This window comes from Diorhabda carinulata, chromosome 1 (genome assembly GCF_026250575.1).
Source record: "Diorhabda carinulata isolate Delta chromosome 1, icDioCari1.1, whole genome shotgun sequence".
Lineage (NCBI taxonomy): Eukaryota > Metazoa > Arthropoda > Insecta > Coleoptera > Chrysomelidae > Diorhabda > Diorhabda carinulata.
In genome coordinates, this window is record NC_079460.1 from 24574008 (window position 1) to 24593478 (window position 19471).

Below are 19471 nucleotides of genomic sequence, written 5' to 3' on the forward strand. Positions count from 1 at the left end.
GTTCAATTTACAAACTGGTTGTTATAAAAAAAGAAAAATAAACGGAACTAATAATAAATTATTTATTATATACACACATAAAAAGTTTATAAGCATTATGCAAAAAGTTGACGGGAATATTGTAAACAAGATTAAACTAGTTTTTACCATTTAACTGAAGATGGGATCCATGAAAATGATAATAACAGTCTGGTTGATATTTTAATGACGTCAATATACGCTCGGCAAGGCATCTAGGGACTATAGAGTTTAAAAATGTCTCACGAGAGGCGGCAATTTGAGGTGTAGTCACTAGAGTATACACCATAATCGCGCCTAGGAATCTGTCGTGATCAGTTTGGCCTTAGCGAGCACATACTGTCGGCATAACGTATTCGTTTTATTAGTGGACGAATACAATTTGAAATTTTTTTTAAAAATCACCAAATATGAATAGAAAACACCGTCACTTTAACCCGGTACAACGTCAAGTCAATAATGGCAATGTCATAACACCATATTGTGAGTTTGGCTTGGATCCATTTGAATATTTAATTGTAGTAAAGTTAGTCATCTCGGTAATACTTCCAGATATTTTTATACTTTTTTAATAATTGGTTATGTTACCTATTTTTGAACCACATATTTACCCTAATTAAAAAAATATCTTTTGTAACGTTATATTAGAAAGAATTAAGTATATTTACAAGCACTAATTAACTGGAAACAATATGAAATTTAGCCGTGAAAAAAGTGCGATTTAGTTACAGTGCTTGTAATACTGCATTTTTGATTCAAGCTGTCCTGTATACTGATTCATTTTTTTTATCAACCCTTGTAATTGTCTTTCCAAATTTTCTATATCATATAACTGTCCGCTGTCTTCTAATTTTTGAATATCCTCTTGAGTCTTGGTAACTTTAGCTACTAAATTTATAGATTTCTTAAACAACTCACTAGCACGCTCCTTGGTCACCTTCACATTATTCAATTTTTTTGCTAGGTCATTTGTAGCTTTGTTATATTTATTTTGTAGAACTCCAGACTCTTCTTTAGTTTTCTGAGCGTTCTTCTTTATATTCAATGATTCTTCCACGACTCTATTTGCAAAAATACCATTGTCTGTTATATTCCGTTGCAGATCAGTCAACTTATCTTTTAGAAGATGAATGTCATTATCTATGCGGTTCGTCAGATTCTGAGCTGACTCAGTTTTGTTACCAATCTAAAAAATACATCAAATTAAAAAACTCTTAGATATATGATCATACGAACAAACCGAGACACCTGAGATATAAAAGAAACTGAAAGGGTGTAACATGCCATTTGGCTTGTTATGTTTTTCTTCAAGCATTTTTAATATTCTTTTGTTCACATATTGTGGCACAGTAGTCACTTCGGATTTATTTATTCAATTTTTAGAGTTTTTGAATAAATTAATTCGAGAAATTCAATAAAGCCTCGAAATTGATTCGAATTCTTCCTCTAACTATCTACCCTTCAAGCAAAAGTAACTTTTAATAAATTTGTGGTGATTTTATTCTTTAAATTGTTGATAGTTTTCATATATTTATTTTCTATTTATTTGAGGAGTAGAACGAATAGAATAGAACAGATTTCTGGTTATATTTTGAAAAATATAAATTCAGTTCTACAGCTCTCAGGTTTCAATCACACCCAAAGAACTCAACCCGTACACCACAAACAAACAAATTCAACTCAACTCCAACAACTGGGAATTCAGTTGAGGGCTGCAACCGTCCCAAGCTTTTATTGAATTTCTCGAATGGAGTGGGAGGCCAATAACAAATTAATTTCTGCAAAAACAAAGCAATATTCAAAATGTTTGAAGAAGAAAGTTACAAGCCGAATGAGATGTTACAAAGAATGAAAAACAAGGCAAAAAGCTTATTTATTTTGAGTAATATTTACTTTGAAGTTCGTTTAAAATGGGCTCAAGATAATTATCATAATAGGAAATCATCAGGGCTATTGAACTATATTTAGGAAGTAAAGTTTTGAGTTTATTAAAAAATTAGATAATTTTACCATGTATAAAATATCTTCGACAACTTTATAATCTTCCCATGCCTTATCTATAGCATCCTCTGCTTCTTTTTGTGCATCTTGTGTCTTATTCAATACGTCATTAACATCTTCCGCTTCTTTTAATAATTTTGTAGCATTATTTCTAAAAATAATAACTTCATAAATATATTGAAAACATTGAATAATTTTCGGAGGCTATTTACTAATTATGACTTTACTTACTTTGCATATTTAGCAATTTCTTTAAGTTCGTTAACTTTTGCCAAATCACCTTTAGTGTCCTCAATAATGTAATCAGTATTTGTTAAACGATCTATGGCACTTTTAATATTGTCAGCAAGCTGTCTAACTTCTTCGGGTGTTTTTTCAACGTTCTTTTTCAATATCTATAAAAAAGCCATGCATAATTCAATAACACCAACATTCTACAAATTTTTTTAAGAGATTATAAACAGTCGAGTTTTTAAATTTTGACGTTATTCGCTAAAAATTAACTAGATACATAATTCAACAATACCAACTTCGAGATTTTCTCCCTAAATTTAGGATGTTTTGCAGTGGGAAATTATATCTCTAAAATTAGGGAGAAAATGGTTATAAGTGATATAATATTAATTTTTTAAATTGCAATACTCCTGGTATATAAAAAAAATATTTTTTTAAATTCTCTATTTCAATTTAGTTAGTTTTGAAGTTTAAAGGGTAAAGTTCTTAAACAATTGGCGACAGTAACGTCATTTGTCATTGTGTCATGTCATTCACAAATAAAGAGATCTATTAAGTAAAACTGTTTTCTCACGGCTTAATCGCTCACCTCTTCAGCTAATTTTTTAATATCACTAGGTTTAGACTTATTTTGGCCCATAAATTCTCGCATTTCATTTCTTATGTCTCCAATTTCGTTTAACGATTTATTTACGTTCGTTAATTCCAAGACGATAGTATCCAAAGTATCTTTTGCTAGGTTCCTAATTTCATTTGTGTTTATTTGAGAAACCTTCAAAAAATATAATAACAATTGGTAATATCGAATAAAAAACGCAATGAAAACTTACATTTCTAATAAAGTCGTTAGCTTTACTTTCTTTATTCCGTAAAGCAATTTCAGTGTCGTTGGCATTTCTAATGGCAGTAGCAGCTTGCTGCTTGGCACCGTTAGCACAAGTTATCGAATTACCACAACCATTTTCACAATCTGCTCCTCCACAAATTGAATCACAAGGATCTCCACGTCCATCGCATACTAAATTGTTCAATTCAGGTATTTGGCTATTTAATTCGTCCAACTTTCTAGAAAGATTTCTCAATACTTCTTCATTATCTTCAGATTGCTTTTTATAAAGTTTTTCGGTGTTGTTGATGAAGTTAGCTGTGGCAGTACATTGCGTTTCAGCGTATTTGACATCATCCTAAAAATAAACATCATCAATGATACGTCATAGGTAGTTTAATAAAATCCGATTAACTTACTTGTGAATCATCAGCCTTTTGTAGCGCTTTATCAGCTTTTTCCTTAGCGTTACCAATAAGAGTTAGAGCACCTTGTACATTGGCCTCTTGTAACTTTGTACCATTGTTCTGAAGATCTAAAATTTTTTGCTTCAGTGCGTTGAGAGAATTATTCAAATCATTCAGTGTAACTTCTTTCAACAATACTAATTGTTTGTTCTCCCCGAGTTCATCATTCAATTTACTCAGTTTTTCGTGTTCGGTTTTGTTGATCTTGTTTCTCAACTGTTCCAATTCCTCTTCTATTTCATCCACATCAACTTCGTCGGTATTATTTAAAAGTTGTTCTATCTCGTCCAGTTGGTTTTGCATTTCATCAAATTCTTTAGTGTATGCTCCTGTAGCACCCACTTTCTTTATATCTCCAGCTCTGTCGATAATATCTAGAGTTTGATCTAAAAGGAACACACAAAAGGTATTTACAATAATAAGGAATAATTAAGGTATTTATTAATTTGAATCTTCATATATTTGTATTTGTCTTGAGAGACGAGACACTGTAACTGTGAGTGTTGGTATAATGATGAATAGTAAACAGTAAAAAACTTACTTTTGGCCTCTATCAAAATCCTGTCCCAATTATCGAAACATTCTCCACAAGCAATACAATCTGGAACTGATCCAATGTACCCCCTAGCGCAGCTATCACATTTATAACCTCCGACTCCTGGCAAACAAACACAGGATCCAGTCTGCATGTTACACTGTTCAGTTTTTGAACCTCTAATATTACAGTCGCATTCTAAAAAAATTACGTGTGTTTACATCATCAACATAATGAATTATCAACATCAACTTACTGAAGCACTGCACCTTTGGATCACCATAAGACCGTGGAGTACACTCGTTACATTGACGACCACCGAATTCTGGTCTACAATGACACTGACCATCAAACTGAAAAGATTTGAATATATTTTTAGTGAAACAGAAAAAAGTATTTTGTTATTTGAATTGTTACCTCGTTGCATTGAGAGCTAAGGGAGCCAAGAGGATCGCAAGCACAAGGATCACATCCTTCGCCGCTCGCTATCTTCCAATGATTAGCGATACAAGCATCACATCTTAAGCCGGACACATTTGGTAAACAATGACATTGACCACTAGATGGATCACAATGTCCGGCAGAGCTGTTTGTTCCCAACAAATGGCAAACACATTCTTCACAAGGTCTATCTTCAGAATATCTAAAGAATCCAGGTCTACAAACTTCGCAGTGATCCCCTGTCGTCTCATACAAACATTTCAAACATTTTCCCGTGTGAGGATCACAATTTCCTGGAGCAAGCAGATCTATTTTATCACTACATTCACAAGATTGACATTTGCCCCCTGGAATTTCTGGATTTCCATAGTAATTATCAGAACAAACATCACATCTAGCTCCAGAATAACCTTCTTGACATTCACATATTACATCTTTTGTTAAAGGATCTAGCATACATTTATCTGCGTAGGAATGGTTAGATCCAAGATGTCCTGGACAAGGACAAGGTCTACAAGCAATATCAACATCTATTCTAGGATCTCCATAGTAACCATCGATGCAGTATTCACAATGATCACCGCGAGTATTATCTCTGCAATTAATACAAACTCCAGTTTTGGATTCACAAGTATCAGCGTGTCCGTTACAGTCGCATCTTTCGCAATTAGGGAAATTCCAAGACCCAATTCTACACTGGTCACATTCTCTGCCATAGTTGTTAGATCTGCATTTACATTGACCAGTTGTAGCATTACAGAAATTGTCTAAGGCTCCTATACTGTTACAATCGCAAGATTTACATCCCTCTGGACTAAACCCGTAGGTTCCGGGAGCACAACGGTCACAACGACGACCCACTACATTGGGTTTGCACGGGCAATATCCTCCATTTGAATCGCAAAGTTTGCTGACAGATCCGTGCGGATCGCACTGACAGGCTAAAATAATAATATGATAAATATGAAATGGAAAAATATCTATTTTTAGCACAAATCAAATTAACCAATAAACTTTCGTCCAACTGCTTTCCTATATTATTGTCTTCTTCATGAAGAGACATTTTAATGCAATCAAAGTAAGAACTGAAAAACCAACTGCTCATTCACATTTTTAGTTGTAATTGAGAGAAAAGGGAAGAAATTTCTAACTTAAAAACTAATAATATTTTTTAAAGTATTTGTTTTTTTTGTGAATATCTCCAATACGTGATAGTGAAAATTTTAACATTATTTAGAAGTCAACGATATCATATTCATCCCCATTAAAGCCGGGGGTAGACTGCCGTCATGTTATGGCAAATTATGTGAGGAGCTATGGAGTCATAGTAGTAAAACCAAATTATTCTTAGTGAATTTAATCATGAAATATGTTTATATGAATGAAATTTTGATTTTTATTAATATACTATTAATTGCTTTAACAAAAAAATATACGGGGGATATTTGAAAATATAATATGTGTATGTAAATGCCGACTCCCATTTTCAATTTTGTTTTGTTAATTTTTAACATACTTACAGAAAGCTCCATTAAATATATATGTTGCTATACTATTGTCCAACTTTTTACAAATCTCTGGTTTATCTCGTACGTTTTTTCCGAAATATGAGGGATCATTGCAGCGGTATCTTTCATATTCTTGTCTTCTAAATTCAGCAGCCTTTGATCCGTGGAAAAATGGTATATCTTCAATTTTGGGTACTAAAACGAGTGAATCTATCAACACTGAGGCCGTCGGAACTTCCTTTTGAACATTTGATCTTCGGAATTCTAGTATTACTTTGTATACTTTTCCGGCTTCGAGACATGCTGGTGGGTATGCAGCAACGCTTCTTGAATTTGCCGGTAAACGGACAAATTTTTGATCGTCTCTTGGGTCGATATTCTGACATGGACCTTCTGAAACTCTATCAGGTCTTTCTATCGTTACAATAACTTCTTCCCAACTTTCTGAAGTTGTTGGTTCGTATCTAATGATGATGTCATAATTCATTGATGTCTTCAGACCATCAACTAAAAATTCTACAAATCCTCCTTGGAAAGCTTTTATAAGCCCTGGACCGGTCCAAGTAACATCTTTTCCGTCTCTATAAGGTTCTCTAATGACAACTTGACCGTTAGTTCTGGCAGCTTCAGCTTCATATAATAAAAAGTCAAGGTTAGCAGTGAAATATTGTTGTTTGGGTGTATCACAGGTTCTTCCAGTCATATGCTCCCTACATTTGCACTGACCAGTAATCACATCACAGAAATTATCCTCAGAGCCACCAGGGTCGCAATCACAAGGTTGACATCCGTCATTTTTATCTGATAATCCCCAATATTCAAGAAGGCACTGGTTACAGTCTCTTCCTGTTACATAACGTTTGCAGGTACATTCTCCTGTGTGGACATTACACCCTTGGTTATCGATAGTACCATAAGTATTGCAGGTGCAGTTTTGACAACCTAATGGATTCGCTTCTGTAAAGTTCCAATAGCCATTTTTACAAGCATCGCAACGGCGACCTTCTACGTTTTCTTTACAGTGACAAACACCTGCTATTAAGTTATTCACAGGGTCGGTAACGGAATCGCAGACACCACCATCTAAAGATCCGCGGGGATCACAGTCACATGCTACAACATAGAACCATTATTATATATTATACAATATTTACATTATCGATTTTACTCACGTCTACAAACTTCAGGATCTTGTATGTCTCTTTGCGGATCTCGGTAGAAAAATGGTTTGCACAAATCGCAATTAGGTCCCATAGTGTTATGTTGACAGCCATCACAAACACCACCACTGACGTGACCTGTAGACTCGTATAAAGCTGAATCAAAGTGGCAACTGGTAGCGTGGTTATTACAATTACATCCTGCAAACGATGAATTTAAAAAATTCCATTTCCAAAGTGACAATTTATCTTTGTTATGGCTCGACACATATGACAGTCGGTTAATAAATTTATTAAACAAAAAAATTACCAATTGAAATGATATACAAGATCATTTTATACAAATCCTGTTGTCTAAACGACTTCTATTATTCTTGGTTTACAACAATTATTAGTTTTTAATAGACTTTTAGATGATACAATTTTAAATTTTTGTTATCAAAGGACAAAATACGAACTTTTTTATGCTTTTTTTGACTTTGACTTTTTGATATGTTCATGCTTTTAGGTCTCTTTTGATTTAAAATTAGTTTCTTCTATGATTTGATGAAAATTTGACGTTTCAACTTCTTTTATTTTGAAAGACTAAAAGAAGTAGAAAACGTCTAATTCTCATCTGTCTTTAAAAATTTGACGTTTCGACATCTTTTATTTTGATATAAAGACAGATGAAAATTTGACCTTTCCTACTTCTTTTAGTCTTTATCAAAATCAAAAGAAGTCGAAATGTCAAATTTTCATCTGTCTTCAAAAAATTATAGAGAAACAAATTTTAAATGAAAAATGACCAAAAATCAAAAACATTTAGAGCATACAATAAAATATATGGACAGGATATTTGAATACGAAGATCATGAAAATGTACTTATAGGAAATGAGAAAATAGATAATAAGGCGTTCAAGTCAACGAAAAATGAAAATATATAAAGGGAAAAATTGGAAAACCAAAAGGAAAGATGAGACAAAAATGAAGACAATGAGAATGAAACACTTGGAAAAATAGTAGGGATTACTAAACGGGATAAGATTAAGAATGAAAACTGAAAGGACGAGAAAAGGAAACAACAATAAAACTCACTTTTACAAGCATTAGTTTGTTTCCCAATAGCAGGTCTCCAAGGTAAGTCATTGAAGAAGTCTTCACATTTTTCACAATTTCGACCTTTAGTGTTGTGAGTACATTCACATCTTCCATGTACCATATCCGGTTTAGGATCGATGCCAGGAAGTGGCAAGCACCGATTAGCGTGTCCATAGCATGAACAAGACCCTCTAACTATCATCTCTGTTATAGCGTAATAATATTTTTCCTAAAACAATTTTTATAATCACTAGGATACGCAGATCTCAGACATTACTTACTTGTATTTCTTCCCTTCTATCGAGAAGATCGTCTCCTAGAGTATGAAGTTTTGTAAAGTTAATTCGTAAATTTGTTATCTTTAAAACACTCTGTACTTCTTCAGAATAAGGATTATTTATGTACAAATTGGGTGGAATCACCCTGTAAATACTCTCTCCATCTGTAGATGGTTCGACTCCCGAATACCTTGATTCACAAACTATGTCTGTTATATTTTTAGGACTCCCTTCTTTAATTCCTGGAAAGCTCTCTGTACAATTCGCCGCGAAGTATCTGTAAACCTGAAACGTACATTATTAGAATTTTTAGAAACTAAATAATTGTTTTGTTTACCCTCCAAGTTTTTTTATGATCATAGGATCGTTCTATTAACATGGCAGCTGGTCGAAACGTTTTAAATCTTATTATCAAATGGGTGAAGTGGAATTCAGCTTCTAAATCTAACTGGATGTATACGTTTTCTTTGCCGTTTTCGGATTGCCACCATGATTTTTGACGTGTTCTACAAATAATAACAACTATAATAAATAATTTAACCAACAAGAAAAGAAGATAGAAAAACGTGTTTAATTGATTGAATTGTCAAAGAATAAGGTAGGAACTAACCCTGGAAACATTTTATACACAATATTGCTAATATTATGATTTAGTAGAGGATTTGGTTTCTGTGAAGGTCTCGAGTCGCACCAAAAGCATTTTTTCCTTTCGGCGTCTAAATGAGACACTATACAATATCTCTGTTGTCCATACAAACCACAAGTTGATGAAGCATACAATTGACTTTCCCTTCCAATTAACAGATTCCCGGTGGCTGGATAACAAGAACTCTTTTCGCAAGGGTGTGGTTTTATTTGTTCATTTCCTGAAAAAAATAATGTTTACATTTAAACATTTATTCAATGATAAATTAAACCAATATAAAAAGGAAGTTTATTACAAGGTTAATAGGTTGAAAAAAGAATAACCAACACCTAGAAATTAAATGAGTTAGCTAACAATGTGGTTATGTCACTCCAAAGATTATTTGTCAAAGCCTTCACCTCAGACAGTCTACCTAACAACACACCCTTAATGTGGCTATGTCCAGGTCGACGAGCTTTGTGAATGTTGGCTAATGGATGTATATCTTGAAGGTTCTTGCTTTCACCATAATCCAGATCTGGTGGAGGTGATTGATCTCCACGCTGCGTATATGGCTCTAATTAAATAGAATATAAACAATATTAAGAGAATACAAAATATTCGAAAAATTACATTTCAATTTTTAATTAATAATATTATCACACTCGTAAAAATCAATTATTTTTTACATCCAACAAATCAATAATCTATTGTTTTCAGACATAATATGATGAAAAACAATTTCGATTAGGCATTTGAAAAAAATTAAATTCCAAAAAATATCAGTTATTTTATAAATTTTTGGTTGTGCAATTAATAAAAGTGTATGATAGTTCAATAATGTTTTATTTGGTTTTTCGATGCTTGGAATAGAAATTTATATAAGATGGACTAAGTAATAATTTCCACCTATTTTAAGGTAAATAGAAATTTAATAACCTATATTTTATAAAATGATAAAATGTTTATGATAAAATTGTCCAAGTCTTTTCTCAAAACTTCCAAATTCGAAATCATAAACTTATTTTGTTATAAAAACGTATACAAGTATCGCTCTTTATATACTGAAAATAGGATTAGTTAACAAACATACACTTTTACTTGTTTTTTCCAAATAATATCCTGTTGGATGATTTTTGAAACCCTTAATGGCTTCTTCGGTGTTCACGCAGTTAATCTTAAACAGGGATATTGACAAATGATGTTTCAACTTATACTTCAAAAGTTAAAAACAGTTTCCAAAAACCTAAATTTCCTAATATTATTCTACTGAAAGTAAATAAAATTAAATTTAGTTGCCTTATTCATTACCCAGGCGATTCTAATCCTCTTTGTCTCAACGTTTCTAAAACTGAAGTTTCATCATATAAAAATACATTGCTGCCTTTTTTGTTAAATAACACCACCATTGACGTCGTTGAATCTGTAAAATGCTTAGGGCTTGGTGTGGACAATGCCTTGAAATTAATTATAATAAAAAATTAAGTTTGACGCTAACATCTGTTTCCGAAGAATTGAACTTATCCACCTCCTTAACAGTTTTATATGCCCTTATTGATAATTTGAGCGAATCTTCAAATTTCAAAAGAGAGCTGTTAGATATTTACTCGGCCTAAACAGCAGGGACTTCTTTAAAACATTAAAAATTCTGACTCTTCCTTCCTTATTCATCTTTGAATCTGGTTGCCTAATTCGTAGGGTTGTCGCACGGCTATCCAGTTAGGAACACGGAGCACGACATTTACCTACCAACTCCACGTTCAGAAGTAGTTCAGGGATCAATATTTTACAATGCAAAAAAAATGTACAATCACTTGCCAATTGAAATCAAATCGATACAATATTTTCCCTCATTTCGCAATAATTGAGGGCATATTTAATGGAAAGTTTCTCCATTCCGGGCATGCTGCATACTGGCTTAATTTTTGCTATGGACTTTATTTTATTTGTTTTATCTCCATTTAGTTATTTTTCATGTCGGTTTTTTAGTTTTCACAAGCTTTTTTTCTTTATTTATTACCCATTATCCAGTGACATCAATAGGAACGCGATGACGTCGGTAACCGGAAAACAAGTAGAATTATCTGTCAAAACCAAGTTAAAAGTGTCTCTAGTGAACTATATCTCTTGATAAATTTATTACAGCAGTGATCATATTTTTTTATCAATAGAGACCGGAAATGGTTTACCGAAGATTTTTTATGTTAGCAATTTGTTTTGTTAAAAGCGTTTTTTGTCCAGCGTATCTTAAAAATGTAGTTGTAAGTTTCAATCCAATACACTTTTTTGCACGTAAAAGAGATACTGTACTCATCAAGCATATTATTTTCTCACATTGAGATTTCAAGCAAAAAAAAATACGTTACATACCAAATTTTTAATAGTATATTTATGGTTCTATTTTACCTATAACCCCAGAAGAATCTTATAGAAATCTTAAGTGGAATTGATGGAACTGAATACTTGTATGTATTCGTTGTATGTGATGTGTGTCTTGCAAAACCGTGTTGCGAAATGATTTTTAGATCCTTTAATTATTGAAACAAATTTAATTCAATATTTCAACACTTTAATCTATTAGGTACTTAGTATTTTTTTACCTTTAGGGGGATGGAATATCCTTGACTGCCTTTGTCCAATGTATTGTCCACTTACTTCTAATACTGAAAACAAATTATAATGAAATAATTATATTATAATATTTTTGTAGATGTAACTTACTTTGACATGATATTTCTATCAGCAACACCCAGAGTGCTACTGAAATCTGACGCATCTTAGATCAAATTTTACTTTACTCCCTAAAACAAAAAAAAGTTTATTTAGAATACATTTTTCAAGACATATAGGAAATTAGTTTTTTCAAACAGATAAGACATTTGATTCCAATTAACTCAGTCTTTTTAATTCAACCCCCAACAGTTCTGGTAAAATATATTACTTTGTTATTTAAAAAACGGTTGAAGCAAAAATTAGTAATAAGAGATATTTTTGTAAGTTCATTTAACCAATCTGCTGAATTTGCATTTTCTCTACTTTCCTTGTTACTTAATATGAAACTGATGATAATATGAAATGTTATACCGTAGGGCGCCATATTTATTAGAGTATATTTCTTTTAATTTTTCCACGTTGTGTTAAATAACAGACATTTTAATTAAGTAGGGATTGGAGCACATGTATACGATGTTTCTTTTAATTAAGATCCATAACCTTACGTTTCGTTTTAATTTATGATTATAGGGAATTATATGAACTTTTTTCTTCCTTAAAACGGTGGAAAATAAATAAAAGTAATACCATTATTGGAACGTATTAAAACGTACATTATTATTAACAGAGATTTACAAAAAACAAAAAAAAACTACCTACTACACAGGTTTTTATTTTGAATGATGCTTTATGGATATTCTCCTGTCTTACTATAAAAATGTTGTGTTTGTATAACTTAAAACGTTAAACAGTCTTTCTGGAATATCTTAACATAATAAATGGAGTTATAAATTGGGAAACCTCCTCAGTGCACGACACTGGTTTTATTCAACACAAAAATGAATGAACTGTATAAATAAATCAATGAGTCATCAGTCGCTGATAAACAGTTTTATATTTCTGATTTGATTTATTGATTGAAATGCTGCGCATGTGGTTCCCACAATTTTGTATAAATATATAAAATGCAATTAAAAGTTCTACATCCAACTATAGTCTAAGTGTAATTTTTCATCTTAATTCAACCATGAAATAACTACAAATAATTTGGAAATTTTTGTGTTCTTATAAAACAATCTATTCATTAAAATACGTGACTTAAGGTTCTCGATTTATCCATTCACAAGTGTACATAGAGCAGTAAATTCATTTCTGTATATATTATCAGTTCTAGAGATTAATTTTGAACCACCTTGATTAAGCAGGTATCTTACAGCTACTGCTCATTCACCATGGCCTCCTATCGTGCCAATCATCGTTTTCTGTGAGTTCCTTTTCATCATAGTTGCCTCATTTCCAAGTATGTACGTGCTGATCTTCTTCTCTTTTATTTATGCGTTATAATCTATAGCAATGCGCCTTCTGATATCATGACCTTCATTTCGATGCATCCTTTGATCCTTCCGTTGTGAATTCGTTCCATTCTTGAATTTCAACATGATCTAAAAATTTGACAGATTCATGTTTTTTTATGGTTCTGCACCATAAATGTTGATCGGTATTTTTGAGAACCATAATATACCATTCAATTGTTGTATAACTGTGTCTCTTGCCTTATTATACATCAATGTCTTGTACATTTTTACTGTATTGTTTTCAATGAATATAATGATAGAAATCTCTAAGTAAGAGTACGGATTGAGCATAACAAAAAATTTATAACATTCTTAACAATTGTTTTCTTCAATACGTAACATAAAGAAAACATTATATATAATCGAATGGAAACCATAGTAATGTCTAATGCTCTATTTAAACAAATTACCTTAAATTGTTTTTAATGATAAATATATTGTATTATTTCAAAAGTAATGTTAAATTACAACACAAAAAACTGAATCCCAATGAGAATATTAATTGATTTTATTTCATTATTATAGCAAAGGAATGCAATGAAAATGCAAAAAAAAAATATTCATCAAATCAATTTGATTATTCGCGCCTAAATACCTGTCAGTGTCGAAAAACTAAGAGATGACGCTTAAATAAAAACATTTTAATTGCGTATTTCAGATTACAATTATTAGCACAAATTACGAATAGCAGGACATCTTGTATACCTATTTGGTTATTAGTCATACCCAGACGAGATTTTAAGGTTGTTTACCTCTATTTCTGTTTACCTGTCCCGTACACGTGCGATGTGCACTACACAAAAGGAAGCAACCGTTCACATCTCACTAGGTCCATATCGCGTATGAAAACACCGCATCTGATAAAACCATGCGATTTTCCAGCATACTAGAATAGAAGAAAATTGAAAAAATTGTTTTGATACGACTCTGTTTATGGAGGGCGACGGCCTAAGTAACTTTGCACTCAGTGAACGCACAGAACACTGAGGATGGAAGCACATTGGACTTAGCCACTATTCCTGTACATTCATTACGATTGGTCGGCGAAGTATCCCATCGTTTCTTGTCGAGAGAGAAGTAAAAGCTGTACTTAAAAGGGACAAAACAGCGGCGGAGACGGAGAATTAATTACATCATTCGTTTTGGTATCAATACAGCGCAAATGTAATAATAAAATTTACGATACTCTCAATAAGTAGCTTTTATTTCTACTAGTACTCCGTCGTAAAAAAAATAGTAAAATAAATCTATTCATTACCAGTCATATTTATTGATGTACTTTTATTATTATAATGACTTCAAAGTATTTTTGTTATGTGTGTGTGAAAATATATCTCATGTTTAAAATTCAATAATTGTCATAACCTCAATTTTTAAATTATTTCAACTGACCTTTTTCCTTTATTCCTGACACAACCTGTATATTTAACTGTCAACTAATATTAATCATCCAATTTACTTGTCATCCATAATATATTAACATTTTGATATCTTCTGAATAATCTATGTATCGTATTTAATTTTAACATTAACACATAGTTTAAACAATGCGATAACCAGTCATTGACATAAAATGTTAATAGTCCATTAGAATACAAGAATAGTCGATTCATCAACAACAAAAATTTCGCATAATAGGAAAAATTGAATATCTCATGTTAAATGATTATTCTGCTGCAGTAAAGGCCACGTCTCTTGTCATTGCATCATGGCTGTCACTAATAAAAATACTACCTAAAATTTTATTCATTATTTTGTGATCGGTTTAACAATGATGATAACAAAACTAAGTAAGTAAGTAAGTAACGAAGTGAAAAATTGGTCAGTGGATCACTGGCAATAATTATATCTACCGCTGCTTAGGTTTTGGAGCCTGATGGATCGATTGGTTGTTAAGTCAAGAGTAACTAGATTTCTCCCTAGAAAATTGCAGCTTGCATGTAATAAAAATGGCACTGAACCGATGATGTTGCAAAGATCAGCTGAACTTCATGTGCGCATGCTTTTTATCAAGAAATATTGCGTCCTTGCATTGCTCATCACGTTGTATTGCACCATGTCCTTAAAGGAACATTGTGAAAAACTAATATTAAGTCGAGCGGAAAAAAGTCATATGGAAAATTGTTTTACGTTGTTTCCATAAGGGAAATTTCTCAAAAACGTTTGCCATTTATTTAGTTACCGATTTGTGTCCAACTCTATTTCATGAATAACTGTCTCCCAATGTTCCACCTACATGTGTAGACACTGATAACAAGAGATAATTGTCCACTAACGACTAGATACATATTTTTATTAATAAATAAACCGGATGCAATATATTATTTAAAATTATAAAATAACTCCCTATGCTTAACAAAAGCTACTTCGAATATAAAGTAGCGCAACCACTTCGTCTTGTTTGAGCGATTTTTTGGCTCAGACATAAGGAGGAACAAATAATTTTAAATTCATTCAATCACAGGAAATGAAGGGATCGTTTATGATTATCTTCTAACTTTTATCTCGCAGGAATTAGCACAGTAAAAGCCAAAAGTTGGCTTAAAATTTGGTGTTGCGTTTAATTTGAGTTTCCCAAACTATATTCTATAAGAGACCGCTTTTACAAAATTAGCTGATACCTCAGACCCTCATAAAAAGTTATTTTATAAAAACCTATATCTATTTTTTTCTATCGATGACAATATTAATTAAAAAAATTCGCCTTTCCGAAATAAGTAAATTTAGAACGAAAATCAACAAAATAACCACATTAAATTCAATAAATACTAAGTATAATTGTTAAATTAATAAACATTACGATTAAAGAAGCAAGTTGGTACACGTAGCACAACGGATACAGTATCTTGAAGCACTCGTGGTCGATTTTTAGATCTTGTCGACCCCAATGTTAATTTTTTGTTTATGTCGACCTCGATATGTCGATTTAGACCACTTTGGAAATCCTGGCTTAAAATTTATAATAGCTTATGTCAAATAATGAGAATCTCTGTATTGATTTTGATGACAAAAAGTATTGTTGAACATTATACTTTGGACCCTGCTTCATCTTTATCCACGAATAACAGGTGAGACGGTGCCAGAATTAAAAGGAATATTAAAATAAAAGAGGTTCAATACGTTGTTGATTAATACAAGAAAAACGTTGAATGAGAAGAGAATAAATATCTTAAGACATAGAAAGTAAGAGCTTTGCAAAACGATGAGAGCCAACGCTCGAAAACAAAAGCTGAAAGGTCGAGAAGAAAGTCAATCCGATAAAAAAGGTATCGAATCGTTTTGGCGAATTAAAAATTTTACTCAATATTTTACGAGGATATCTAGTTAGCCTAGACCAGTTCCATGCATAAACAAAATATTGCGTTACCATAGCAACGAACAATAACTTATTAGAAGTGTAAGTGTAAAGTTTCATGTCAAAAAAGTGAACCAGAGTTACCCAATACCTGTATTTAAAAGGGTTAAGAGGTAAGATCTTACGAAGATATGCTTAATACCCTTGGTGATCAATGTCCTCCGTGAAAAATTGGACTGTAAGCTTCAAAAGAGGTAAATTTTCCAATGAAGATGATGAGCGATTGGGAAGGCCAGTTTTTGTGTCAGTCCCAGAAAATATCGATGCATGATTTAATCAGATCGTCGAATTGGGCTAAAAAGGATCTGATCTGAAGCACTGAATGTTTCATACGAACGCGTCCATCATGTTTGCGTTTATTTGGAAATGAGAAAAATTGCTGCAAAATGGATCCCCAAATGTTTGAATGTTGTCCAAAAACGTGCAAGGGTAGAAACATCGCGTTCGATTTGAAAACGATGTAGACTTCTTAAACCGAATTGTTACTATGGATGAGACTATGGATACATTTCTACGATCCAGCAACAAAGCAACAATCGATGGAATGGCGACACTCTGGTTCTCCAAGACCTAAGAAGTTTCGTGTCCAAAAATCTGGTGGAAAAGATTTTGCTTCAGTTTTTCGGGATTGCCATGGAGTAATCATGATTGATTTTTTTGGATAAGGGTAGAACAATAACTATTCGACATTACTACGGGAAAAAATTAAAGAGAAAAGACCCGGAAATCTATCCAAAAGTGTTTTGTTTTTGCAGGACAACGCCCTGCATACAAATCTCATGTTGCCTTGCAAAAAATTCGTGATTCAGGGTTTGAATTAGTAGAATAACACCCTTCTTATTCACCAGATTTGGCTCTGTCCGACTATCATCTCTCTCATCAAATGAAAAAAGTTTAAAAGGTCGTAAATTTTCCTCCAACAAGGAGGTAATAAAAGTTGTGGAGGTCTGGTTTGCAGAGAAAGAAGAAACATGTTTTTCGAAAGGTCTAGAGACATTGCAGGTTCGCTGTAATAAATGGATCCAATTAAGAGGAGAATATGTTGAGTAATAAAATATTTTGACATTGAAATTTTGTTTGGTTCTATAGTAGACTAAGAATTTTTCAATATATCCTCGTACACATGCACGTGTATTAGACAAAACTGTAAGTAAAGTAAGTGAGTGCCTTTTGGCTCACAGTCTAATGAAAACACCAAATCATCGAAATTTCAGAACTTTGTTGGAACTGGTGGAATATTTTTCGTAAATTTTGGAGATGAAGTATACATGAATCCATTACACATCTCAATAAAGGAAATCGGTAGACCTGACGGAAATTGATTGACAAAAAAATTCAGTCAAAATTAAAAAATCGATGGAATTAATGATCGAATTATGTCAACTAATATATGGTTGATTTGACTATCGGTACAGTAATTTTTTCTTGAAGCTATTTTATTGGTTTCATATTCATATAACCACAACTTTTCATTATAGAAGTATCTACTTACTTTTCATATTGTTCGGTGAGCACAGAGTTGGATCAATTATAACAAAATCTTATTTTTAAATAAAAATTCGTTATATTACATTTGAATTAAATAAAATAAATTGTTGTGAATATTAAATAATGCTGGAAGATACGCCACTGTTTACAACATCTGTCGCTATTTTTCGTATAAAATTTTTGGAAAAATTCAGTTGTTATGTATAAATAATAATTGATATACAAATAATTATGGATCGTTGAGGTACACTAACCTTGTTATCCAAATTTTTAGGGTTTTTTTCGAGCAGAAAATCTCAGCTAAAGCAGTCGAAAGACTGCAATGTGTTCACTCTTTAATAATATTCCTTTCATGAGGCACTAAAACTCCAAAAACATCTGTTTAACACTTGCATCAACGTTTCAGTTTATTCACTTGGCCGTAGAATACCAGCAAACGAATCCCCGCGTTATCTCCTAGAAATTAAAATTTTCGTTAGGAACCAAAAAGACGCCGCCGACTAAGATTTGAGGACAGTGACTTGATCTTCGACACTCTTATCTTATGAATTGTTGTTATAAATTCATTCTGTACTGAAATGGAACTAAAATTAGTTTTTTATTTATCAAATGTAGAATATATCTCATGAGTGTCTTTCCGACCAATGGTTAACTTCCTCTTTGAGCGTTGGTGGATTGATAATTTCACATCCGCACTGTTGTCTAAACTAGATGATTTTTGCTACTGAATTTTTATTCTTATTTATTTGATATCGACACCGACGTACATAACTCATACTTCTACAAGACTAAACTACTATATTAAACAATATTGTGCAAAATAAACATTTCGTAATACCAAGCTGCACAAAATACAGGATGTTCAATAAAAAAAGAATATTTCAGTTTACTCCTATATATCATAATAAATATTGGCGGTAACTATGAAAGTGTTATAAATATCTTCCCGATGGATTATTTTACATTTGTGTAAAGTATTTCATACAAAAACCTAATAGATAACCAGATCAAGATACGGATAGCTAATTAGATGTGACATACGTACATAAGAATTTTGTAAGTGGTCAAATTGAGAATGACATTCTTTTGATAACAAAAATTGAATAATATGAAAATAAAACTAAATAATACGAAGGGTTTGATCGATAAAAATGAGTGCAACTAAGAATGTCAATGTTAATTGAATGTTCTGGTAAAAAGTATGAATTTAAAAACAGCTTACAGGTTTCTGTAACGAAATTGTATTAAAGAAAAAAGTACAAAATTATTATAGAGGAATTGATAAAATTTTCTACTTTATCCAAAGCAATAATTGAATGAAATTCAAATTTTTCTAATCTGTCCCATTTTACAGTTGATTGTAAACGCCTACTAATTTTCATACATC

The 19471-nt window shown here is 32.1% G+C and overlaps 1 protein-coding gene across 6 annotated transcripts; it reads right to left on the reverse strand.

Annotated features, from left to right (window-relative positions):
- Nucleotides 1-647: 647 nt before the first annotated feature.
- LOC130903597 (laminin subunit beta-1) lies at nucleotides 648-18879 on the reverse strand. Of its 6 annotated transcripts, none has more exons than XM_057815816.1 (19): nucleotides 18339-18866; nucleotides 11896-11975; nucleotides 11775-11837; nucleotides 9620-9751; nucleotides 9160-9415; nucleotides 8887-9055; nucleotides 8553-8834; nucleotides 8269-8500; nucleotides 7203-7391; nucleotides 6043-7143; nucleotides 4499-5463; nucleotides 4338-4434; nucleotides 4088-4279; nucleotides 3499-3932; nucleotides 3084-3437; nucleotides 2843-3025; nucleotides 2251-2414; nucleotides 2029-2170; nucleotides 648-1204 (listed from the first exon to the last, which is right to left on the reverse strand). In XM_057815816.1, the coding sequence occupies exons 2-19, from the start codon at nucleotides 11948-11950 to the stop codon at nucleotides 740-742; spliced, it is 5475 nt and encodes a 1824-aa protein (XP_057671799.1). In that variant the 5' UTR covers nucleotides 11951-11975; nucleotides 18339-18866; the 3' UTR covers nucleotides 648-739. The 6 variants fall into 6 exon arrangements, with proteins under 6 accessions (XP_057671799.1, XP_057671782.1, XP_057671791.1 ...); XM_057815799.1 differs by lacking the exon at nucleotides 18339-18866 and adding an exon at nucleotides 13994-14231; XM_057815808.1 differs by lacking the exon at nucleotides 18339-18866 and adding an exon at nucleotides 14010-14227.
- Nucleotides 18880-19471: the final 592 nt, after the last annotated feature.